Source organism: Arvicola amphibius, chromosome 7 (assembly GCF_903992535.2).
Source record: "Arvicola amphibius chromosome 7, mArvAmp1.2, whole genome shotgun sequence".
Taxonomy (NCBI): domain Eukaryota; kingdom Metazoa; phylum Chordata; class Mammalia; order Rodentia; family Cricetidae; genus Arvicola; species Arvicola amphibius.
In genome coordinates this window covers 88,390,813-88,416,746 of record NC_052053.1, presented here as the reverse complement: position 1 = coordinate 88,416,746, position 25,934 = coordinate 88,390,813, and the positions used below count along the sequence as shown (strand labels likewise).

The window sequence follows — 25,934 nt, the reverse complement described above, 5'->3', positions numbered from 1 at the left end:
AGAAATAAACCTGAGGAAATATGAAGGTTGTGTTGTGAGGTCAAAACAAAGTAAGCCAATAGTAACATCAGAGAAGCAGAAGAATACAATTAAGTTTGTAATGTGGTCTTAGGACTACACTAAAGACCAAATCAGTACTGTTTGTCATTATGAAGACATTATGTTGGAGATATAATAATCAAGATTTAAATTACTCTTAAATGCAGGGAATGAAATATCTCAGGGCCAAAAATAAAAACAAAGAAATGGATAAAATAAGGTTGAACTACTTTTGTGGTATAAGACAAAAGCATTAACTCAGCTTTCTAATAAGGAAGAAAAAGACAAGGCAAAACAGAGGTAGAAAGGAAAATAAGCAAGAATGATAAAAGCCTAGGCGTATTAGGTGTATGCTACTCAAACATAGGTGTGTATGGATATTTAAATAAAAATATCTACAGTAAGTGGGGGGGGGGGTGATAAAACTTTAACCCTTTTGGAATGTACATTTCAGTTGCACCACAGACATTCCTAATGGAATCATGACTGCTACGTAGCTGCAGAGCACTTCATGAACCATACCCATAAACTATCACTCTACAGTCCCTCCTGTCTCCTGGCAACCACCAATCTGCTGTCCGACTTCATGAACTTGCCTATCCTGGATACATAAATAGAACAATACAAATTGTGGGCTTTGTAATGCACTTTCAGGTTGTCAATGTACTCAGTTCTTCATGCTTCTTTACAGCTACATGCTATTTCGTTGTATGGGTATGACACGTTTTATTTGCCATTCAGAAGATACTAACAGACACCCAGATGCTTTTTCTGTCTGGATAGTCAAGGGGTACTGCCATGAGCACTCATGTACACCTGATTTTAATTCTTCCCTACATGTACTTGCAAGTGAAATTTGGCAAATCCTCACATACATACACACACACACACACACACACACACACACACACACACACACTCACACACTTACTTTTAAAATTATACCATCCTGGGCTGGAGAGATGGCTCTAGCAATTAAAAATATGGCTGCTTTTCCAGAAGACCTGAATTCAATTCCAGTACCCACATGGCAGCTCACAACCATCTATAACTTCAGTTTCAGGGCCTCTGTATGTACTGCATGCATGTGTTACACAGGAATATATGCAAGCAAAACACCCCTAATTGTGGTTTAGAATTACATTTCCCTAATGACAAAATAATATCATCTCAACCTTTCATTCAGGTCGTTGGCAGAACTCAATTGCTTAAAGTTTTAAGAATGAGACCTTACTTTAGTAAGGGCTCTCATGAGCTGAGGAATAGACAGGTCAATGGCAGAGCAAAGTAACAAGCCTTAATAATACCCACAGATGCTGCAAATGGTGGCCCATACCTTTAATCCCAGCACTTGGGAAGCAGAGGCAGGCAGATCTTGGTGAGCTATAGATTAGCCTGGACTATGTACTGAGTTCCAGGACAGCCAGAGCTACATAGTGAGACTCTGCCTTTAAAAAAAAAAAGGCAAAACAAAAATCCCCCAAACCTCAAATTTAGCCAGGCATGGACAGTGGTGCACAACTTTAATCCTAACGCTTAGGAGACAGAGAGTTTCAAGCTGGCCAGGGCTACGTAAGACCCTGTCTCAAAAACAACAATAATAATGACAAAAACAAATACATAAGAGATTCGCATGACCTTTAAAACAAAAAAAGTCCAATTTCTTTCATAAAGCTTACTATTAACATGAGAACCAGTGAGAAGCTTATGAGAAAGAAAAGAAGTTACAGAAGCACTCATGCACATTGATGCAAAACTTCTGTCAGTGTGATTCTGGCAGTTACACAGAGTACAATGTACAGGGCCCTCAGCTTGTCATATCGGGAACTCAAGACTGGTTTGTCAATTAAGATCAATCAATGAAATTCATAAATGACATTCTGAATTAGACACTGTGACTATCAACTGGTTGCAAAAAAGCAGTAAACAATAAAATACATTTCCTTAATAGTTTAAAGAGAAAAAGCAAAGCACTTGGTTAATTACAAAGAAATGAATTCCTTTAGCCCTAAAAGACATATACAAAAGACAACAAATTACTTAATAATAACATACCATTAAAAGAAGCTCCATCTACATATAAAACAAAAGAATCAACAAAGGCATTTTTACAAAAGGCATCAGGCTGGCTTAATGATGGCTATTAAAAGTTCTATGCACATCTATAACACCGGCAAGCAGGAGGAAATGAAATAGAAATGTCACTTAGAGAAGGACCAAAACTGGAAAAAGGATAAGGATAATGCTAAATACATACTTCCACATAATAAAATACAAATAACAAGTAGATATTGAAAAGAGGCTGAATCTCCTAGTATTTGAGGAAGTTCAAACTAAAGCTAAATTAAGACACCATTTTTCTGCCAGACTGGAAAAATTCAAGTCTGCCAATATTAGGAAGTGATGACATGTTGACATCTACAAATTAGACAAAACTGGTAGAATAAACTCAGTACAGTAAGTTGGCAAGTCCATGTCATATATAACAGTGAAGAGAAATACATGTATGAGTTCCCAGAAGACACATACAATATTCTAAAATGCAGTAAAGAACTAGAAGCCTGTTCCTCTAGTTCTCAAAAGGATAATCAAATAATGGTACAGTCAACAGTAAAAATAATTACAATTATATGCAACAACCTGGTTGAACCTCAAGATTATCATTTTAAGACAAATTAACAAAAACTACATTAAAAATATTGGACTTATACTATTCATGGACAAGAAAAACTCAAGCAATATAACCTTTGGAAATATAAACACATACTGAAATACAAAGACAAGTTAATAAGTCTGGCACAGATGCTCTGAAAGCAGAAGGAAGAGGCTGTAACTGAGGAGGAAACAGCAAAACACTTAAGTAATAGAAAAAAATTCACCTAAATGGTGGCTGCCAGGATAGTACTATTTTAAAATACTTTATTCTCTTTCATTCCTCAAATATTTAAGAACTATCTTTAACTAAATTATTCAGAAAAAAAAGTTTAGACCCAAACAATGGCTCATACCTATAATTCCTGGGAGGCTGAACCAGGGAGATCATTACAAGCTCAAGGTCGATCTGGGCTATATAATGATTTCCACTCTAGGCTACAGTGTAACTGTCTCCAAAAAAACCAAAATAACAAACAAATATAAATAAGTAAATTCAAACAGAATTTAGTATTAAGATTTAAAAAAAAAGGAAGACTCCATTTTATGCCAAAGCAATTAATCATGAAAACTATGGTGGGCCAAATAATCGCCTTGGACACAGTAACTATCCTGGAAGAATGGAGAAAATGGGGCCATGTTTACAGACATCAAGAAAAAGGTATGAAGACCAATTACTGAGGACCTGGCATGGAACAAAACAAAAAAAGGCCAAAAGACAGCTTTGGCTGGAGCCGTCACATTCAGCTTTTCTCCTCAAATACGGCCATGCCTTTTTAATCACTGAAACAAAAAAATCAATTACATCCATCTGGTCTACCAGTATCTTATGTTTAAGCCACATTATGAATAACTAGTGCAAGAATTTGATTTGTACTATCCCTATTAATATAATTTCCATTTCATAGTCATACCTTTAAGAAATGCACCTGTCATGGCTGGTTACTGCTAATATCAACCTAACAGGCTCTATAATCGCTAGGAGACAAACCTCCAGGCACACCTATGAGTGATCTAGCTCCTGAGAACGCCTATGATGGTCTATAATGATGTGGCTAACTGAGGTAACACCTCTCCCTGGGGTTGGGTCCTGGACAGTATAAAGAGAAATCTAGTTCAGTCCAAGCATCCTCCTATCTGCCTCTGAAGACATAGCAGGTCATTTATTTGTCTGTTTAACACAAACACACAATAAACGATGAGTGGCTTCTCTTGTCAAGTCTCTTTCCTTTCTACTAGAAACTTACTTCTTCCACCTGCCCATCTTCAGCTCCATCTTTCTCTTTATCTTCCTCTTCATCATCATCATAGTCTTCTTCCTCATCTTCATCTTCCTCAGATGATGTGTCCCCCGTTCCATCAACCTGCAGCACCAATGGAGCCTGCTGCTGAGCAGGCTGGGCCTGTGGCTGCTGCTGGCCAGGGGCAGGTATCTGTGCTTGTGCTGGTGTGGGTGCTGCCACTGTAGTAGGGATGACCTGAGTTTTATTTCCTGTAAATAAGATCTGCTGTGGCTGGATGATGACACCTGTCTGTGGTGAAATCCCTCCAGGAAGTGGGGCTAGGACCTAGGGCAAGCAAAACCACCTATTAGGAACTGGTAAGCACGATCAAAACAACAGAACCAAACTAATAATAATTCAGTTTTAAACATGAAAAATGCGGATCTCTGTGAGTTTGAGACCAGCCTGGTCTACAAGAGCTAGTTCCAGGACAGGCTCCAAAGCCACAGAGAAACCCTGTCTCGAAAAACCAAACAAACAAAAAAAAAAAAAAAAAAAAAATGAAAAATGTAAATTGGGACTGGAGGCATAATAATATTATGATATTATATCAACAACAACAATGATATTATAACAACAACAACAATACTTCAGAATAAGGTTGTCTTGACTACTGTGCACATGTAAACTTGTGGGGGAAGAGTGGGGAACCACACAATAAATTCATACAGCTATAGCAGCAGATGGATCCCCAGGGATAGTTAACACTGCTTTACCTGCTGGATAACAGGAGCTTGTACTCCACCAGGCTGCATCTGTGGTATAACTTGTTGTTGTAGAACAACTGACTGTGGAGATTGAAAGATATACTGGGCACCGTTGGCTGCTCGAACCACCTGAAGAATCTGGCCTAAGACAAAAAAAAAAAAAAAAAAAAAAAAAAAAAAAAAAAAAAAAATATAGTCCAAATTGCTATTTCAGCAGCAATACACAAAGAAATGAATTTATATTGTTCTCAAGCCAAAGAACCAAAACCACCAAGTTAGAAGACTGACCACCTTACAAAGGACTATCTACTATGCATGACAAACTACAACCACTGTTGGTCTCAACTTCCCTCTACGTCCTCCGAAGGTTTTCCCGTATTTATTATCTTCACTAGCTGTTTTTTTTTAAACATGCATTGGTGTTTTGCCTGCATGAATGTCTGTGTGAGGATGTCAGATCCCCTAAAACTGGAGTTTCAGACAGCTATGAGCTGCCATGCGGATGTTGAGAATCAAACCCAGGGACAGAGCCATCTCTCCAGCCCTCTTCTTTAGTTTTTTTTTTTTTTTTTTTTTTTTTTTTTTTACCAATAAAGCGTTAACAACAGACTGTTAAGAGTTATAAGGATACTAGTGAGATAGCGCAGCAGTTATGAGCACTAGGTGCTCCTCCAGAGAACTGGAGCTCCATTCCCAGCACCACATGGCAGCTCACAGCCAGCTCTAACACCAGTTCCAGGGAATCTGACAGCCTTTTCTGCACTCCCAAGGAACTTCAAGCATGTGGTGCACAAACAAACAGGTAAAATAGCTATACATATAAAATTAAAAATGAAATAAAAAAGACTTAAAGACAGCCTTAATTACTTTTGCTCACATGGTAGGAGTCTATGTAGTAAACAGTATTAGACATTTCAATGGTTACTTTTAAAATTTAAAGACACAAAGCTATAGCATCTTGTTTATATCTTAAACCAAAGCACAAGGCTTTGCTTCAAACTTTCAACAAGCAATGGAAATTTGCTAAGCCAATTAGAACTGCTGTACTGTTGACTCGATAACATATACAGGATATGCTCCTTAAGAATGGAAAACAATGCCAGCCAAATCCCAGCACTCGGGGGCAGAGGCGGGTGGATCTCTGTGAGTTCGAGACCAGCCTGGGCTACAAGAGCTAGTTCCAGGACAGGCTCCAAAGCTGCAGAGAAACCCTGTCTCGAAAAACAAAAAAAGTGAACAAATGCATGCATCAAGACAAAATCCTAATTGGCTCCTCACAAATTTAGAAAGTAACTAACAAATAAATAAATAGAATAAAAATGATACAAATCAGTTCATATAATAGTCTGTGTAAGTCTTCCAAAGATAAGATGAAAAATATGCATTTGACATTAATGCAGAGACAATATGTCTAAAAATACACAATGAATCGGCTCTTCCAGTCCTGTGTAATTTAATTTGGTTATTTAGCTCATTTGGCAAAACAGACGCTTAGTTAAAAAAAAAAAAAAAAGCCTCAGTAAATAACCATTTCTAAACAATCCCACTTCTTCGGCAGAACAAAAGATCCATTATTCCCATTTTAATTTTTTCTTTGAATCAGGGTTTCAGCTGGGCTCCAACTCACTATGAAATCAAGGATGATATTGAAGTTCTGATCCCCTACCTCCAACTCCCAACTGCTGGTATTATGTGTGCTACCACACTGGCTACAATTCTCATTTTTTCAACTGTACCCTCAACAAAGATTACAATTCTCTATTTTAGAGCCCTTTTTAATAAAAGCTAAAAGCAAGTGTCAGTATTGTCTCCCTTCAGCAACAATAAAACATTAAGAGCTACTTAGTGTTAATTTCACAACAATATTTAAAACTGCCTCCCTTGTTCTAATTACCTGAATTTGTTAATATCTGTTGAACAGGAGTCACGCCTGCAGGGAGTGCCAAGGTAGCAGCCGTAGCAGCAGCACTCTGGAATAACAAAAGACGAAGGGGATCTCATGAGACCGTAGCTCATCAGCGGCAGACTTCCTTTACAGTGCATGGAGAGCAGACTGAAACGCCACTGAAGCTCCGTGTGGCACACGAAACAATCTGCTCACGCATCACAGAAAATCACAGGTCTGATTGTTTGCTTCCCCTAGAGAACTTACTCTAAGCAACCTCACAGGGACGTATACCCGATTCAAGTTGTCACAGCCTCGGCCTAACCGTATGTTTTTAGAAATGCATGCACTAGCAGCCATGCTGTACCACAGACTGGACCACCACTCCGTGACTGCTGTCCTTCCACTTTTTACATCCAGTTTCCTGCTTCAGTAACAATAGACTAAAGGTCAAATTAAAACCAGTCTTGTTTCTTCATTTTGTACATTTCTACCAGAATCAACATGTCTCCCTACAAAACAATCTAAAGAATTCCTTTGCTTCTGTAACTGGCAATTCTTCTAAGATGCCACACTATGTAAAAATGAGCACAATGACACAATAGTCTAGGTAAAATATGTATTAAGATGAGTGTTTCTTATGCCAAAAGCTTGGAGCCAGAACTATCTCAAACTTCAGCTATTTCCCCCAGATTTAGCGCACACGCACACACACACACACACACACACACACACACACACACACACACACACACACACACACCCTATCATCTATCCTGGATATGTGAACTCCAAGGTATATGGATGGTATTTTTCCTACATACATTAATGCACATCCTAAATATAATTTCATATTTTAGTAGCCTGTGGGTTTTTTCCCTTTTCTGGGAATAGTCTTATATGTAATCCTCTCTAGCCTGTAACTCACTACCCAGACAGACTGATCTTCAACATGAAGTGAGATCCCTGTCTTTGCCTCCCAAGTACTGGAATCACAAGTGCATACTAACATGCATAGTCTTGTTTTGTTTTCTTTCTTCAGACATAGTCTTTTTTATAATTTGCTTTTATTTTATGTGCATTGCTGTTTTTCCTGCATATATGTCTATGTGAGGGTGTTGGGTCCTCTGGAACTGGAGTTATGGACAGTTATGAACCCCCATGTGGGTGCTGAGAACTGCACCTGTGTCCTCTGGAAGAGCAGCAAGTGCTCTTAACACTGGGCCATCTCTCTAGCCCTTTAGTCTTCTTTTTTTTTTAAGACAGGGTCTCAATGCATAGTCAAAGCTGGCCTCAAACTGATGATTCTCTTGCCTTGACCTCCTGAGAAATGGAATTACAAAAGTCCCCTATGATGGCCCCAGTGAGACTTGAGTTTTGACTGCAACAGGCAAAATTACTCCATTTATTTCTTCCATTGCTTGCCCCAAGAGGTTTCCAACACTCTTTTAGCTTCGTTTTGTACTTTAAGTATTTTTATGCACCTAACCGTAACTACATTTAGGTAGGGTTTCATTCCATTATGGTTACATATTCCTTAAGACATCAACTGCTACATACTCTGTTCAACCTATAAATTTTTAGAAAACTCACATCTGGATTAAGCTTAGGGAAATAAATATATAAACACTGTGGAGAAACTAATGCCAAAGAGATCAAAACAACTTTGTGCAATTCAAAGGCAGGAGAGAAGGCCCAGTGGTTAAGGGCACTGATTGCTCTTGCAGAGGACCCAGGTTCTATTCCCAGCACGCACCCCTGGCAGATTACTACCATCTGTAACTCCAGCTTCAAGGAATCTGACACCCTCTTTTGGGCTTTATAGGTAGGCACCAGGCATGCATGTGGTTCACAAATACACATGCAGGCAAGCAATCATACACAAAGAATTTTTTAAAAACTACAAATAAGTAAAAATAAAAATTGTAATAGCTAGTATTTTGCAGCACTATAAATACTGTCTAGGTAGGAATTAGCAAAACTGTACACAAGGAGTAATGTGACTAGCAGCTGACCCTGCTTCTTAAGTGCTTAAGGGTAGGTAGAAAAGAAGGGATGGATCTGGGAAGAATTGGAGTAGGGGGTGAATATGATTAAAATATATCATATGAAATTCTCAAATACTAATAAAATTAAATTAAAAAAGAAATCGCTATCTTGAATTGTCCAGAAAAGTTAATTGTCAGCAAGTTTATTAAATCTTAGCACTTTAGAAATACACTCTTCAACTTAACTGATTTCTGAAACAGAACTATTGGTGGCATCATATGTTTGGCTGATTCCCTACAGTTATAATAACATAACAACCACAAAGTATTTTGGTTTTTTTTAAGAAGAAAATTACATAATTTTATGAACTTTAATGTTTAAGATTAAGCTATTCTGCTCAAATCTTCCATAATCCTAAAATTGTTAAATACAATACACACAAATAATTGCAATTTTAAATTAAATAACTAAAGCCAATGTAAGCGCCATGTTCAAGTCTTACCGTAATACTTGATGCATTCATATGCTGTATCAACTTAGAATCAGGAACAATAACTTGTGGCGCTGTAGCTACAAAGATACAAAGAAAAAAAAGACATTTGCAAACAAGGAACCACAGGGTACTTCACACTCACGGCAATGTCACAAAACGACAGCGACGTCACTCTTCTCATACTTGTATTTCTACATTAGAATATTCTCAAACTATTTTCCCTTTCGGAAGTTTTTAAATTTTTCTATGGAAATCAACAGCTGGGATATATTCATTTTATACTGAAAAACATTAAAATGATAATACCAGTCCAGGCATGGTAGTGTATGCCTTTAATTCTAACAGTCAGGAATCAGGCAAGCAGATCTCTTGAGTTCAAGGCCAGCTTGGACTACACAGTGAGACGCTGTCCAAAAACAAACAAACCAAAAAACAAAACCCTATAGCATCCTTTTACCAACTTGACAACTACACAATCGAGGCATTTTAACTAACAATATAAAAAATACAAATCAAGGGTGTAAGTGCTTGCTGTCCCAGAGCACGAGCGCTGCAGCAGCACCGCTCCATGCAGCGGACGGAGCAGAGGGTGATGACACAGCGAGAAGCCTGACGACGGCAAGCCTGAGAGACCCCGTCCGTCTCAAACACCCCAACTTGTCTTCTGACTCCATGCATGCACCATGTCCATGGGCACCTACATCTGCATGTGCACACATACATCAAACACAATTCAGAAACAATGGCAATGTCAGTTAAAAAATGCAAATAATTGTTCGATCCCGCAAATTTCAGAGAATACACAGATAATCCCATTATCTTGATACTCTCTGAGTGAAAAAAATCAATTTTAATTTATGATGACCTAAAATCCTAGTGCCATGCCTAAAGGCAATAGGAGGAACAGTCATCAAAGATGAAATGGATGAGATTATGTGGTACAGACTTAACATAGGTAAGAGCTGCTGAGGTAGCTCAGCGGGCAAAGGTGCTTGCTGCCAAGCCTAAAGACCAGAACTCCATCCTTAGAACTCCCATGGTAGAAGAAGAGAACAGACTCCTGCAAGCTGTCCTGACTTCAACATGTGTACCATAGTCTACCACTCCTCTACAAACACTAAACTAAGTAAATCTTAAATTTAAAAAAGATATTCAAAATCTTAGCTATAAACCAGATCATATAGACTTTTCTACTACACATCACTACTTGTTTTGTATTTCGCATACTGAGATGAAACAAATGAGTCACCAAACAGTTACCACCTTAAGCCAAGCTTTCATGTATCCTGTTTCCTTTCCCAGTCAAGATTCATCCAACTACAATATTGAGGAAATTTTGTAACTGGATAGATTTTTGTCATATTTAAAACAAGAAAGTTTTGTATGATGGATCAAATGCTTTCTTTTTCCCTGGGTTTTTCAAGATAGTTCCTCAATGTAGGCCTGGCAGTCCTGGAACTTATTCTATAGACTAGGCTGGCCTTGAACTCAGAGATCTGCCTGCCTCTACCTCCCAAGTGCTGGGATTAAGTCGTGCGCCAACACAACCTGGCAAGATTCTTTCCAGGGCCCAGATTTTTCTTCAACTGTGAAATATAGCTAATAGCTATTCTACAACATCCCAGTAAAAGATTAACAAACAGAACCTATAAAATGATCTGTATATTATAAAAACCTATAAAGTCTATAAATAATTTTCTTTAAACCAAGCATTAAAATTAAGCTAAATTTCATATTCATTTTCTACTTAAATTAGACTAAACTTCCAGACTATCAAAGTTACAAAATTTCTCTAATATACATGGATAAAAATAAAACAAACAGGGGCTGGAGAGATGGCTCAGAGGTTAGGAGCACTGCCTGTTCTTCAAGAGGTCCTGAGTTCAATTCCCAGCAACCACATGGTGGCTCACAACCATCTATAATGAGATCTGGTGCCCTCTTCTGGTCTGGTGGCATACATGCAGACAGAACACTGTATACACAATAAATAAAAAAAAAATCTTTTAAAAAAATTTAAAAAATAAAACAAACATATCTTTGAAAAAATATGTTTCATAAAGAAACCACACACACACACACACACACACACACCTTATATAACATAATGAAACCCTTCAGAAATAAGCCTCTATAGATCAGGATCCCCATTTTTTTTTCCTTAAACAAATACTTACAAGCACAAACTCAGCCAATAGAGAGGACAGAAAAGAACAATCAGTGTAGAACTTCCCAACCAAGTATTTATTTAAAAGCATGATACAAGAAACCCAAGAGTCAAAAGAATACTTTCCAAAGACAAGTGTAGTTTGTAAGCCATGACAGGGACCAATCTAGCTCTTCTCACCTTGCTGTGATGTAGGAATAAGGACCTGTTGGGTCTGTGCTTGCTGAGGTACCGTTTGCTGAGGTTGCGCTTGCTGGTGGTGGTGGTGGTGGTGATGCTGCTGCTGTTGGGGTTGATGTTGCTGCTGAACTTGCAACAAAAGCTGCTGCTCTTCTGAATGAAATCCATCTACTGCCCTAGACTGCATTAATTTATTCTCCCACAACTAAGACAAAGAACAGTAAAGACTTCTCAGTGAGTCAAAGAAAACTCTTGACATATGGGCAAAACATTTATTAGGTGTTTATAACGTTATTCCATTTTAAGAAATGATACAATCATAAAAAAATAGCCCACAATTCTTATATAAGTTTTATATAAGGAAAATAAACCTTTATTAAATTTTATCCTTAATAAAGTATTTTTTTTTACATTCCAAGAAACATTCTATAGTAATGCCTTATTTGGAAGGAGTTGCTTAACCAAGAGCCAATACCTTAAAAATCACAGCTTCTCTTTTCATTTCAAAACCCTTACTAAATTACTTTTATAGAACTTTGCGCAACATGTATTTTCTATCTCATCAGGTGGTGGTGGCGCACACCTCTAATCCCAGCACTCAGGAGGCAGAGACAGACAGATCTCTGAGTTCCAGGCCAGCCTGGTCTACAGAGCCGAGTTCCAGGACTGCAGGACTACACAGAGAAAACCTGTCTCAAAAAACCAAACCAAAAAACAAACAAACAAAAGCAAAAACAAACACCCCAAATTTTCTATCTCTTAGATACCAGTCAACAGAACAAATATTCATCTCTCCTACAGTAGAATGAGAAGTAGAGGCATTCTAAATTAAGATAGATAACTTCCATTTGTCTAATCTTATAAGGAAAAGAAATTGAGGCCTCAATGGTCATTGCAATCCTCTACACCTCTTGAAATTTCCTTTCTAGCAATATGCCAAAGATTGATAATCACTTCCTGTTTAGTCATTTCTATAGGCAGAACATATATAACCTAAAAATTCAAATTCTGCAACATTCCACAATCTGTACTGACTACTGACATGACACTACCGTCAAAAATTCCACCTGATAAAATTTTACTCTAAGCATGAAATTTAAAATAGTGTGTAAAATTAGTTTCTAGCAATGTATACAAGGTATATATAAAACGTAAGTGAATTTTACTGCATATTATATGCAAGTATTTCAAAATCTGAAAAAAAATGTGAAAAGAAAATATTGCTGGGCAGGTGACACCTTTCAGATTAAGGATACCCAATCTGTATCTCCTCATTTCACTGCAGGGTAAATTCTATAATGGGAGGAGGAGGGAAAGTCACCCAAGAAAGAAGAAATGAAAACATTTCCAACTATTTCATTAACATATATGTTTTCTGTTATGCTTAATGTTTAATTTAGAGCCTTACTCCCAAATGAGCCTCTAAATGCAAATGAAACAATTTGGTCATCATTTTCACACTTGCACGTCTACACATACTACTTTTAATGCTAGGAACTGCTCTTGGGATACTGCTAATTCACAGACTTCTCCAAGATCCTATCAGATGACTACATGCTAGTGACAATTCCAGCATCCTTCGAATAGTGTACTGAAAGAATGAAGTAAAGTCAGATTTACAGTAAAACTATTTCTCTAGGAAGGCCAATACTTAAAATACTTAAAGATACTAAACTCTATTCATAGCTATCAGAGTTAAAGCCAGTGACCACTGAATACTAGCTGCTATTAATACTGTAGTAGTGGTTTTAAATATGTAACAGCATTACATCACAAGTTGGGGAACCAGTTAATCCTGGTTTGTCTACTAATATGACTCAATCATGTAACATTCTTAGACACTTTCCTCACCTAAAATTAAAGGAAAATTGATTTACATTACTCCTAAACTTCTAGCCAGTAACAGAGGCTTCTACAAACTCCACACTAAAACCAACTGGTTTCTTCCTGTAGCAAAGAAGTACTACTTCCTAAGGGTCCAAATTGTGTCTGGCTGATCTCCACAAAATGGGCTAAAAGCAGGTCAAAACAAGTACCTGCATGACAAGTAAGACATGAGTGTATTATGTAAGTTTCTCAGATATACCAGTCACCTGAACCTGCTGTCTCCCTCTTTTTCAAACTCAAAACCTAGTTTCATGAGTCAAAATCAAGATGAAGAGGTTGTTGAGATGGTTCAGGGGATTAAGGCACCTGTCACCAAATTGATAATGGGTTTGATTCCTGAGACCCACACGGTAGACGAGAAAATAAACTCCCACAAGTTATCCTCTGACTTCCACATGTACATGGTGGTTCATATCCATTCATATATGTGCATGCATAATTTTTTTCTAAAAAAATCAAAATGTGAAGTAAAAGAGCAATTGATGTTTAAGAAAATGGTTTTTAAGGTTTTTAAGTCAGGTGTAGAGGCACATGCCGTCCAGGCCAGCGTGGTCTACATAGTAAGTTCCAGGACAGCTAGAGCTACATAGTGAGATCCTGCCTCGAGGGGAAAAAAAGGTTCTTTGCACCACAATTTTCTAATTGAGATGAGGAAGATGATCCAACCTAGTTCTTCTTGTTTATTTTTAATTTAATTTTTTTCATTTTACATACCAGCCCCAGTTCTCCCCCTCCATTCTCCCACTCTATTACCACTCCCTATCCCACCTCCCATCCACTCCTCAGAGGGGGAGACCAACCTTGTTCTTAAAGAACATGTTCTAACACTGACTGGTCCAAAACCCCAACCTGTCATACTTAAAAAAAGAAAAAAAAAAGATTTATCTTATTACTTGTATGTGAATTATATTGTGTGAATATATGTCACATGCTTATGGCTGCTCTCCCTAACCAAACTGGATCCCCTGGAACTGGAGTTACAAGAGGTTTGGAGGCACCTGAAGTGGGGTCTAGGAACAGAACTCTGAGTCACTGTTCTAAATTCATGTTTCATTTTTATTACTATCAATTGGTCTACCCACTGGAATGAGAGCACATCATTCCAATGAAGCCTCTGATAAACAGATATTTTGACTATATGTAATATGCAGTTGAGTATTGGGGAATACTATTTTTCTGTTGGGGAATATTATTTTAAGATGTGTGACTTTTGTTTATGCTGCTTTTACCTCTGTGAAACTGTGATTCTTTGCCTGTCTAACACTTAATTGTTTAATAAAGACCTGAACAGGATAGCAAGGCAGGAGCAAGGATAGGCGGGGCTGGCAGGCAGAGAATATAAACAGGAGGAGAATCAGGAAGAGAGGAGCAAAGAAACAAAGAGAGGAGGACATCAGGGGTCAGCCACCTAGCTACACAGCAAGCCACGGAAAAAGAAGTAAAGAAAGATACACAGAAATAGAGAAAGATAAAAACCCCGAGGAAATTTTTGGTAGATGGGTTAAGAAAAGCTGACAAGCCGGAAAAGCAAGATGTGAAGGTAACAAGCCATGAATCTCATGGTAAAATATAAACTAAAAAAAAAAAAATGGGTTAATTTATAGTTAGAGCTAGCCAGCAAGAAGCCTAAGACACTGGCCAGATAATTGTAACTTAAAAAAAAAGAAAGAAAAGAAGAACTGGCAAGAAAAAGCCAAGCTAAGACCAGGCATTCCTAAGAATCCATGTATGATTTATTTGGGAACTGGCTGGTAGCCCCCCAAAAGCCAAAAGAGTCAAATATCACAACACAGCTGAGTGTATGTTCAACTCTCCTACTTCCCCATATCAAGAGTCTATCAATCAAAAATCTTAACTAAGAAGGTTTAAAATGTACTTCAGTGGTTAAGAGTGCTTGCCCAGTTAGCATGAAATGACAACCACAAATTCAGAACAAGAAAATAAAGAAAAAAGAAGGAAGTAGGGCGGAGGGGAACAGACAGCAGCTGCAGGACAGTAAGTAATTCTGAGGTGTGATTCCAGGCCTCCTCTATCAGCAGGTTTCATCGTGAGCCACAAGAACTGACCACATTATTCTGTGATGCTTCCCAGTGAGAGTAGTTGAAGTCGAAACCAATGCTTTTCAAATTGAGGACTGAAACCCAATAGTGGGTCATTAAAAAGTCAATGTTGAATTTTGTATGAGAACCAAAATGAAAGGGAAATGCAGCTTCTGTATTTTGCTATATTTTCTGTCATGTTAACAGGATTAGTTTTCTGAAGTTTACAAACACATCTTCTGCTTAATTGTAACCACAGTAAATCATAATCTGTAAGTTTTACAATATGTAATATTGTATATAATGTAGTATATGTAGTCTATAATATATTCACCCTTATAGTTGAGAAAATAGTTCATATTCCAACTGGAAGTCTAAAACTACACTCGACTCAAATGATACTTTTCCTACATACATACAAACCCACAATAAAGTTTAATTTGCAAATTATATACAGTGCAAATAAAATTAGTGAAACATAACTTTAAGGATCTCCTGTGATAAATCCTATGTGACTGATCTCTTTCTCAAGCACCTTACCGAATGAACTGCAGTCTTCTTGTGGGTTGGTGTGGGAATTCCTTCTGTCTATGTTTTGCTTTTATTGGTTAATGAATAAAGCTGTTTCGGCCAGTGAAATACGGTGCCTACATGATAAGATGGTGAAGCACACAGACACTTTGATGGAACAGCTCTACGTAAGGTTACCTGAACACAAACACTACGGCATTGCAGCAGGGATTCTGACAACTGGGTGGACACGAAGTGATTAATGGATGAGCTGCATATGCAGGATGAATAAGCTGGATAGAGGGATGACTCACAACCTCAACTATGCAGCTGGCTGGGGAGATTTCATCATTCTAGTCAGAATGCACACAACTTCAAACCCACAAATTGCTCATTCTGGAATATTTCATTTAATATTTTTCTAATAAAGCTGACCAAGGGTAACCAAAACCTCAAAAAATAACAACAGGGGTTGGAGAGAAGGATTAGTAGTTAAAAGAACTTCTGTTCTTTCAGAGGACCCAGGTTCAATTAACAGCACCCACCATGGCGACTCACAATAGTCTGTAAACCCAGTTCCCAGGGATCTAATGCCCTCTTTCCTGCCTCACAGGCACCAAGCACATGGTGCAGACATACATGCAAGTAAAATACCCACACACATAAAATATATTTTTAAGAAAGAAGACCATAGAGAAGGGGAAACTAGTACACTTCTTTTGAGGAACAGCGGCTTGGTCCCGTGCTGCTACCCATGCCACTTAGTCGGACTCTAGAGCAGAAGCTTAGATAGTGCAGCCTATCTGCCCTAGACTAGCTGATACTCAGCCTGAACTATAGTGTTATAGACTAAACCACTTTCAGTGAAATAACCTTAGACTACTTTTAATCTGCAGTCTTCTAAAATGAAACATCCAAGTCCCAAAGCCTGAAAGAAAAGCAGTCATTTATGCTACGCATGGTGGTACATGTCTTTAAACCACAGCACTTGGGAAATAAAGGCAGGTGGATCTGTGAGTTTAAGGCCAACAAGGGCTCCACAAGGGGGAGAGGGTATGGTAGTTATTTCCTGTATATATTAGAAACAGTTTTACTTTTGAATGAATTCCTTCATGAAGAGACTATTTTACTAAGGACCTAACAGATAACTAAGAATTTAACAATCATTTAGTATGAAATTCAAACAAAACTGGAAAAATAAACTGTTTTCTATTTTCTATATAACATGCTACTTCATTTTAGGCAGAGTATGTCTGTATCATTCAGCATGGTCCCATGGGAAATGCAACATTCCTAGTTCTTGCCTACTAAATGTCAAAGGTGTTGGCTAGTCTTGACACATGAACAAGGTCCCATATATGCCAAAAGCTCTGCAGGAGTTGAGCTAATCAATCAAGAATCAGGACTTAGCCAGGTGGTAGTGGTACACGCCTTTAATTCCAGCACTTGTAAGGCAGAGAGACAGGCGGATTTCATTGAGTTTGAGGTCAGCCTGGTCTACAAAGCAAGTCCCAGGACAGCCAGGACTGTTACACGCTGTTTGTTACACAGAAACACAGAAACCCTGTCTCAAAAAAAAAAAAAAAAAACAAACAAACAAAAAACAAAAACAAAACAACAACAACAACAAAAAACTAGGACTTAATAGGTATAACTAAACAAATATAAAAATAATAGCCTACAACTAAGCGCCAAGCTTATACCATCAAGTAAAATTTGATTTATTCAATGCTTATCTTCATTTTTTTAAAAAGATTTATGTTTACAACTGCTTTGCCTGCATGTATGCATGTGTGATACCCACAGAAGTCAGAAGGCATTAGATTCCCTGGAAAATGGGATTTACGGATGGTTGTGAGCCTCCATGCCGGCACTGAGAACTGAACCCAGGTCCTCTGTAAGAGCAGCAAGTGCTCTTAACTGCTGAGCCATCTCTCCAGTCTTTTTACTTCAACACAATTTTAACTGTATCAAGAAGTTCTAGGTTCTAACTGTCTGTGGTTAAAACAATGTTACATTGTTTTGGCAATAGTAACTGTATTAGTAATGCTGAACTAGGAATACCAAATTGTAAATATTTCTTTTGCTTAGAAAACTGGAAGAGCCTTTCACTTTATTATTATTCGCTCCCTTTCCCACATGTAACTATTAATTCTGGTAAACCCATACTTCAGGAATTTTTGCCTAGGCATCTAAAATTGACATGAAAAACATTAACTTCTGTTCCCAAAAAGACTGAGGTGTAAAACTGTGTGTATGTGTTACTGAGACAGTTTAATAACCAAACTTTATTTGGTTCTATGTAAGTATATATGTAGACATTATCATCTCCTTTAGAGAAAAAGAACCTGAAGAAGTTAGGCAAGTTATCCAAGATCAACAGATAATAGAAGGCAAAAATAGGATAATTAAAATCCAGAAGACTATTTCAGTGTCTCTGAATACTGTATCCTGGGCACTTCACTTGTCTCACCCTAATGCTAGCTCTAATCCACACTTCTCATCTAACCACACTGTTACTTCATCTACTGTCCATTTCGTTTGGGAAAGTGGGTTCCCTAACAGCTTTTGGAAGCTCTGAAATGGTTAGTTATACACTTTATCCAGTAGCTAGATATTTTGTGGAAACAGGAGAGTGGTTTAAAATGTCTAGCCCAGCATGCTGCTGGAGAATGGGCAGTTCACAGTGGGATTCAAAGTGAACTCTAACCATCCCATGACAAGGGCACTTAGCTAATGGTGGAAATGTGAAAGGAGGGCTTTCAGCTCAAGGCACACCTAGGTCCACATTTCTACCTACTAGCTAAATGCTCTTGTCAAAGGACAGAAAGTAGGTAATTATTCAATTTATACTCTAGATATTTATATCAGTGTATCAAGTATCTACGTACAATTAGGGTATATTTAGGAAAGTGGTTCTCAGTTTGGGGTGATTTTGCTACTACTTCCTTAGGGAGACTAGCAATGAAGACATTTCTGAACATAACCACAAAGTGCTATCAAGTGAGCAGAAGGATCTGCTAACATCCTACATGCAACAACTAACCAATCATGTCAACATGTCAGAAGCCCCAAAGCTGAGGCCCTAGAGACACATGGAACCTGAATTTTCAGACTCATCTCTAACTGAGGAATCTATTTTATCAACACAGAAGCTTAGTGGCAGAGCACTAGCCTGGAATGCACACGGTGCTTCATTTAATTTCCAGCAATGATAGGAAAAATGTATATATTTCAAGTTGTACTTACTATTTAGATACAGACAGGTCTGACAAATTATTTTTAATCATTTACTTTAGATTTTTGTTTGTCTGTTTTGAGACAAATTCACTGCATAGCCCTGACTGGGGCCTGCAACTAAATAGACTAGGTTGGCCTCAAATTTGTGCAGATTCTCCTACCTTCCCCATCTTAGTCACTTATTATTCACTTTGAAGAGAATTTCTAGTGTCATTACCACCCAGTTAACTGCCAATCCACAATCCCCTTAAATACAAGTTTATCGACAATATCTTATGTCTTCTCTAGTTCCCACAGTTCACACATCTAAGTGAGCTCCTAACACTTGAGAAATGATCTCAAGAACTGGGCTGAATTTTTTTTTTAATCTTGACATTACCTGCAGTATCCAGTTAACCTTTACATTACAGGCATCCTCACCATGTATCTCAGGTCATAATCTAATTTCCCACTGTATCTGATAGCCTTAGCAACCTTTTGATAATCTCTGTTAAACAGTTAAAAAGGGAGAAGGGCTAGTGTTAAATTAAAGTCCATTATAAATCATAAAATATACAATGACTGTTAACCTTGTTAACGAGAAAATCTGGGGCTCACTGTGGTAATCACTAGCCACATGTAGTGATTTAAATTTAAGTAAAATTAATAAAAATGTATTTCTTGGTTGCTCTAATCACATTCCAAATGCCTAACAGTCACATGTGGCTAATGACTACCGCGCAGCAGACGACAGGCAGACACAGAGCATTTCTTCCCATCACTGCAGACAGCTGTCCCCTGGACAGGACTAGCGTCCAACTGCGAAAACTAGGGCACATTCTGAAAATTCTAACAAGATCCTCGAGAAATTTAGTACAGAGAATTAAGTTCATTCTGGTCTAACAGCTTTAACTCTAATTACAACCCAAGATATAAGAGTATGTCCCACTTAACAACAAAAATAGCATTGTTAAGATTCTGGAGCCACAGCTACTATTAACCAGTTCACTAAATATTTAACTGAATGCCAGCCACACATGGCAGGTATTATGGTAGAAACTGAAGATCAAAAATTGAATCTCTTTCAAATGCTAGAAGCATGCAAATGCAGATACTTGATTTTTCTTAGACAACTCAGTTTCTCTGAATAGAATGTCTTATGGGGACCAGTCAGAAGACTGAAGTGTCAAGACTATAAACTTACAAAACGAGCAATTAATAAAGATCCTGAATTGACCTCTACCGTAAATCAATTAAAGTCTTTAAAGCTCATTTCCACACCTACAGAAATTAAGTCTTCTACACAAAGTCTGTATAAAGTTAGAGTGTAAGAACAACCTCTGAGGACAGCAAAGCACTTAGTCCAGTAAATTATGGACCGTGCTAAGCTTCTCCATTTACTCTCCATGTAACTTGGGTGCTTTACGCTGTTCCAACTCCTGTTTCAGAGGAGGTTCTCTAACACTAGCATCCTTAAGCATCAATACATTCCATTTCTCTCCCACTAGATATTACCCACCTCACTAAAACTTACATTTGTTCCTTTCTCACATCGACAAATTCTTACTGAATATTCTAAATGTTAACATATTAAGACATATTTCATCTCCACAATAAAACTCAGACTTACTTTACTTTAAATGAGTCCTAAATTCTAGCTTCCACATCTGAATGGAGAAGACCACAGCTAATATCCCTAGACATTTATTAGCTGTGATAATTTCAACACACCTCTAAAGGAACTGCTTCCAATTTCTAAATCAATAGTTCTAATATCTTGTGATCTCAAGTTCCTTATCTCTTTATTATATTGTGTATGGATGATGGGGGTGCATATACCATGCATGGCACATGGAGACAATTTTATGCAATCAGTTTCTGCTCCACCTATCTCTTTTCAAAATTACTGAGAACTTCAAAAATAATTTAGGTCTATGTTTATATAAATGATAGCAATTTTTCCAGAATTAACAACAACAACAACAAAGTAGTAGAAAGGACTTAAAAGAAACCGGATGCCCCATCTGCCTCTGCATTTTGCTCTTGTTTTGGTTCAAGAATAGAAAGAAATTCTTCCCTTACAGTTACACAATTGAGAAACCAAAAGATATTTTAATATATTTCTTAATAATTCAGCAATATATCTCAACCTATGCCAATGAATTTTTCATATTTAGAGTAAAATATATTAATATATATTTTGAATGGATCTTCCAACGTGCATTGAAAATAAATTATGCATATCTTTCGAAAGTTAACATGTTTCCCCTAAACAACAGTGAGCATACGTCCTCTTTAGTAGCCATCAACACAATAAATCCACCTAAAGCAAGCCTGCAGCTCTCAAGGAAAAGCACAGGTAAGTACTGTGCACACAAGTGTGAGCTGAGCTGCCGGCTTCTCACTGGACAACTTGTGTAGGTATGTGTGTGGAGCCTACAGAAGGATGCTAAGTCTTCCTCTATGACTTTCCACCTTTGCCTGGAGACACGTCTCTCATTAAAACCTGGAGCTCCAAGCTTCAGTGAGCTCCTGGGATCAGATGTCTCCATCCCCCAAACACTGGGATGACAGGCACGTGGTGATGGAGATCTGAATTCAGGTTCTCTTAATTTCAGAGCAAGCACTCTTATTGTGTCATTTCCCCAAACACACTAGACATAACTTCAAAATTAAAGAATGATAAACTATGAAATTTTCAAACTTGGGTACTTAGTCCAACCAGTATAAAAATACTGCAGTTCCATGTAAACAAAAATGCTATCTTTTTAAAATTTATTTTTATTACGTATATATGTGTCTTGCCTGCATGAATGTCTGTGCAGCACTTGTGTGCTGATGCCTGTGAATGTCAGAAGTGAGCATCTCCTGGGACTGTAGTTACAGACTATTGTAAGTCACCATGCGGGTACTGGGAGTTGAACCCAGTTCCTCTGGGAAGAGCGGTCAGAGCTCTTAATCACTGGGCCATCTCTCCAGTTCCCACACAAACGTCATTTTAAAAATCTAAGTATATTTGTATAAATTTATGAGAAAAAAACAAGCTCTCAATGTTTAATATATAATAACTGGAACACTGAGCACACATAAAGGAGTTAACTCCAGTGCCTAAATTCTTTTATCATAGCAAGAATTTGTTCAATCCCTGTAGCAAACAACTTTTAGAACAGAAATATAGTAAGACCACAAAAACATTAAAGCTGTTACTGAGACGTCAAGTAATTGAACCACAAAACACTACATGTGAAGAAGAAAAGCTATTTTGGGGCATTCTGGTAGGTATCCCTTCATTTACTGCATTTAAACCTGAGAACAACCAGCCGCTAAGTCTGTGCTACCAATTCCTGTCTTGGAGGGAAAGAAGCTGAAATGCAAGTCCTCTGCCCACAGTCAGAGGGAGATGAGACGGTACAAGTGGGGTTTAAAACGAACACCCTTCACTAGACTATGGCATCTCTTTGTCTCTCCTTAACGGCAAACATTCAGACTACGGAAAAGCTACCTCTTGGTGACAAAGTAAATGGGCTTTTCTTGAGGGTGATGTTGTTTAAAAAGAGCCAAACTCACAGTTTTTAGTTCCATCAGGACTTGTTCATCCACTCCATCATCCAGAAAGATGTCTCGTACATCATTAATAACATCTTCAATCACAGATCTATATAATTTAGGCTTTAAAGGAAAAACAAGATTCAATGAAAGACTGATTTCAAAAGTTTAACAACCTTTAAGAAATTCTTAAATACAAGCCATTTGGCCAACTGTCTAAAATTTACTTTAAATTGTGCCTTTAAAGATATGGCAATCCTAAACTAGGCCTATCTATCACTCGGGAGGCAGACAGGAGGATTTCAGATTTCCAACCTAGTCTACAGAGAGACCCTGTCTCAAAAACAAAAAGCAAAACAAAACAAAAACAAGCAAACAAAAAACATATTTTGGCCTCATTAAACTGGATTTAATAATTACATATTTTATAGAGGCATAAGGCTATGCAATGTAGTTCATAAACCAAAGTTCTTTATGCACAAGCAGCCAATACAATACAATACAAATTCCAGTTATAATTTTCTTGTTTGTGAGAAAATAACAAACATCATGATTAATAGTTTATGATGCCTGGATCCTACTATCCATGCTTGGTTTAACCCCGTCCTATCTCATAACCTTTCCAATTACTGAATTTTGGGGAACTTTCAGTTCACTAGCCATCTCCTGGTCATAACCAGCAATCTAATCAGAATTTGATCATATAAATGCCTTTGTCCCCCTGCCCTAGTTTGTCCTTCAAGCTACACCACTGAATTGTACATTGCCTGTGTAATTTTAAATTGGTAGGACAAATTTCCAGGAGACCAGATGCTTTAAGATTTCAGAAATCAGTTACCCCCAAACCTTCTGAGATTCAGACACTTAGGTACAAATCTGGTTTCACTGTGGCTGAAGGGAAAAGGGAAATGCTTAAATTCTAACCTTCTCTTGGGCCAGGATTTGTCTCTACTGCATACAAAGTCATTTAGATCTGTCCTTTCAAAAGGCAGTATTCCAAACTTTGAAAGCCATAAATTAGAGGCCTCGTGTGGCATTATCAAGTGATTCACTGGAAGGTTCTTTTCAGAAAATACTAATTTTCTGGCACAATATTAAGTAAATCGGGTGGGTTGTTATACTGGACCCCATGTTAGTCACTGATACAATTAAAACCACCAAACCTTTAATGCTTAAAATCCAGTTTAGGACCCCATATATCAATGTATTGTAGGCAGAAAGATCTCCCGAGTGACTAAGCTTCTGTCACTTCGTGCTTTGTGTGTATTTCTCACATTTCCTGAATACCTGGTGAACAAAACACTACCAAGTCCTCTGTGGGAGAAACATTTAATGTACAATATTTTTTAAGCCGAGAATGTTTAAAAAAAAAGTTCAAGGGGACAAAAAAAAAAATCATGTGGTCTAAAATGGTTTAAAAATTAAATTCCATTAATAAGGAGAAAAAAATAAAACGATGCTGCAATTCTGGCCTACTTCCCACTACAAACAAAGGCAGCATACCCTAGCTTTTACAGGAAAACACACTCGGATCTATGAAAGCAGCCTCCCGGCTCGGAAGCGAAATTTCGGCGAGAAAGGAACCTAGAAATAAATTGAGCTCCGCACGCGGGCGCCTCTCGCCTCGGGAGCACGCACCTCCCAGCCCCGCGCCGAGCAGCTCTCACTATTTAAAGCCGGATCTGGTGTTTAAATGGAGAGGCGGTGACGTAGGCCTGAAAAGCACCTTCCCATCCTGGCAGAGTCTATATTAGAGAGCGGCAATGGCTCTATATAAACAGGGCAGCCAAAGGGAGGAGGACCACAAGGCGCAGGCACTGAAAAGCAGGGTAAGCGGCCGCAGCCATGATGGATCGACCCGAGTCGCCAACGGTACGGTGTCGGGCGGCAGCGGGCTGCTCTGCGGCATTTGGGGCCGGGCAAAAAAAGAAAGAAAAAAAGAAAAATGAAACCAAAAAAGAAAACAAAAACCAAGTGTTTTATTATAATTAAAAAATATCAAGAGTTGGGGTGGCCTAGTGATCACACTGCATTGGTGACTACGGAAAAGGTTATTTTTATGTGACTGCTTTTTGCAAACCTACGTGATCGCAAGGAACAAAAAAAAAAAAATGGAGCAGCGGGAAGAAGTAGGCAAATTTCAAGGCGAATGCGGGGACACTTGGGCCACTCACTGTAAGGCTTTGTTTGTCCTGGTGCTTTTGCTAGTCGAAGTTACCACGGGGGTTTTGCTTCCCCTTCGCCATTTTACCCACTGGGGAGGAACCGAGATAAGTGCTTTCAAACCTTCGGTTTTTTTTTCTTGTCTTTTTTTTTCTTTTCTTTTTCTTTTTTTTTCTTTTTTTTTTTTGGAGGATTAGCAAAATCGGCCCCAGTGCAGGCTTTCCAAAGCACCACCTCCAGAGAGCCCCCGAAGGCACGCCGAACCTTGACAGGGTCCGAGCGGGCACCCCAGGCGCGGGGCTCGACCCGCGGCCGCTCGGGAGCTGGCCGGGTCCAGCCCCCGCGTGGGGTCGCCGCCCGCCTGTCCTCGCCCCGGGGTCGGCAGCCAGGACCCAACGGCCTGCGTGGCCCGCCCCGCGACGCTCCCGGCCCCGCCGCCCTCCGCCCGCCAGCCCTCGGCGCCCCCCCGCCCGGCCAGGCCCGCGGCGGGCAGCGGCGGTGGAGGGCGGAGGGGGGAACCGGGTCGGGAGCGCCGCCTCGCCCGGGCCCGCCCCCGCCCGCCCCGGCCGTTGCCTGCCGCCGCCGGAACCTTCGCTGCCCCCGCCGGCCACCGCACCACGTCCTTACCACGGTGTTTGTGTTTGCCGAGTTCGCCATTTCCACACACAACACAAACAAGAGGGAACGAGATTTAAAAAAAAAAAAAAAAAGAAAAAAGAAAAAGAAATAAAAAGAAAAAGAACCCTCAGACCCGGAGGGTGACCCAAGTCACCCGCAAGAGTGGGGCAAAATTTTTCTCAACAAAACCGATCCCGAAGGAGTGCGAGGCGGGAGACCAGGAGGAGGGGGGCACTCCTCCCGCGGCTCGGCGCCTCGAGAGTCGCCTTAAAGAAAAAAAATAGAAAAAAAAATACAAGCCACGACCCCTCGGGAGGTTAGGGGGCGTCGCCCGCTCCCCACACGGCGCCGCGGAGGGAAACCAACACCGGTCACCGCTCCCAGCGCCGCCGCTGCCGCCACCGGCTGCAGCTCCAGCCGTCCGGTCCGCCTGCTTCTCCCCTTTATATAGCGAGCCAACAAGCTGCGCGAGCCACCGCCGCCGCCGCCGCCGAGAGACAGGGCGGAGGGAGGGAGGGGCGGAAAGGGCGGGGGCAGCGCGGGGCGGGGCCGAGCGC

General features: G+C 39.2%; 1 protein-coding gene and 1 non-coding gene across 2 annotated transcripts in view; both read right to left on the bottom strand.

Annotated features, from left to right (window-relative positions):
- Gtf2a1 (general transcription factor IIA subunit 1) overlaps positions 1-25,460 on the bottom strand; it is a 33,543-nt gene extending 8,083 nt beyond the window's left edge. Inside the window, exons 1-7 of the mRNA XM_038337302.1 lie at positions 25,387-25,460; positions 22,618-22,719; positions 11,396-11,600; positions 9,058-9,125; positions 6,576-6,651; positions 4,691-4,824; positions 3,939-4,259 (exon numbers count right to left, since the gene is read on the bottom strand). Coding sequence (XP_038193230.1) covers positions 3,939-4,259; positions 4,691-4,824; positions 6,576-6,651; positions 9,058-9,125; positions 11,396-11,600; positions 22,618-22,719; positions 25,387-25,416 — 936 coding nt within the window. The 5' untranslated portion in view covers positions 25,417-25,460. The remainder of the gene's footprint in view (positions 1-3,938; positions 4,260-4,690; positions 4,825-6,575; positions 6,652-9,057; positions 9,126-11,395; positions 11,601-22,617; positions 22,720-25,386) is intronic.
- On the bottom strand, positions 9,819-9,961 carry LOC119820143. The gene has a single exon (XR_005286410.1). It is a non-coding gene; the product is annotated as a small nucleolar RNA SNORA79 (small nucleolar RNA).
- Positions 25,461-25,934: the final 474 nt, after the last annotated feature.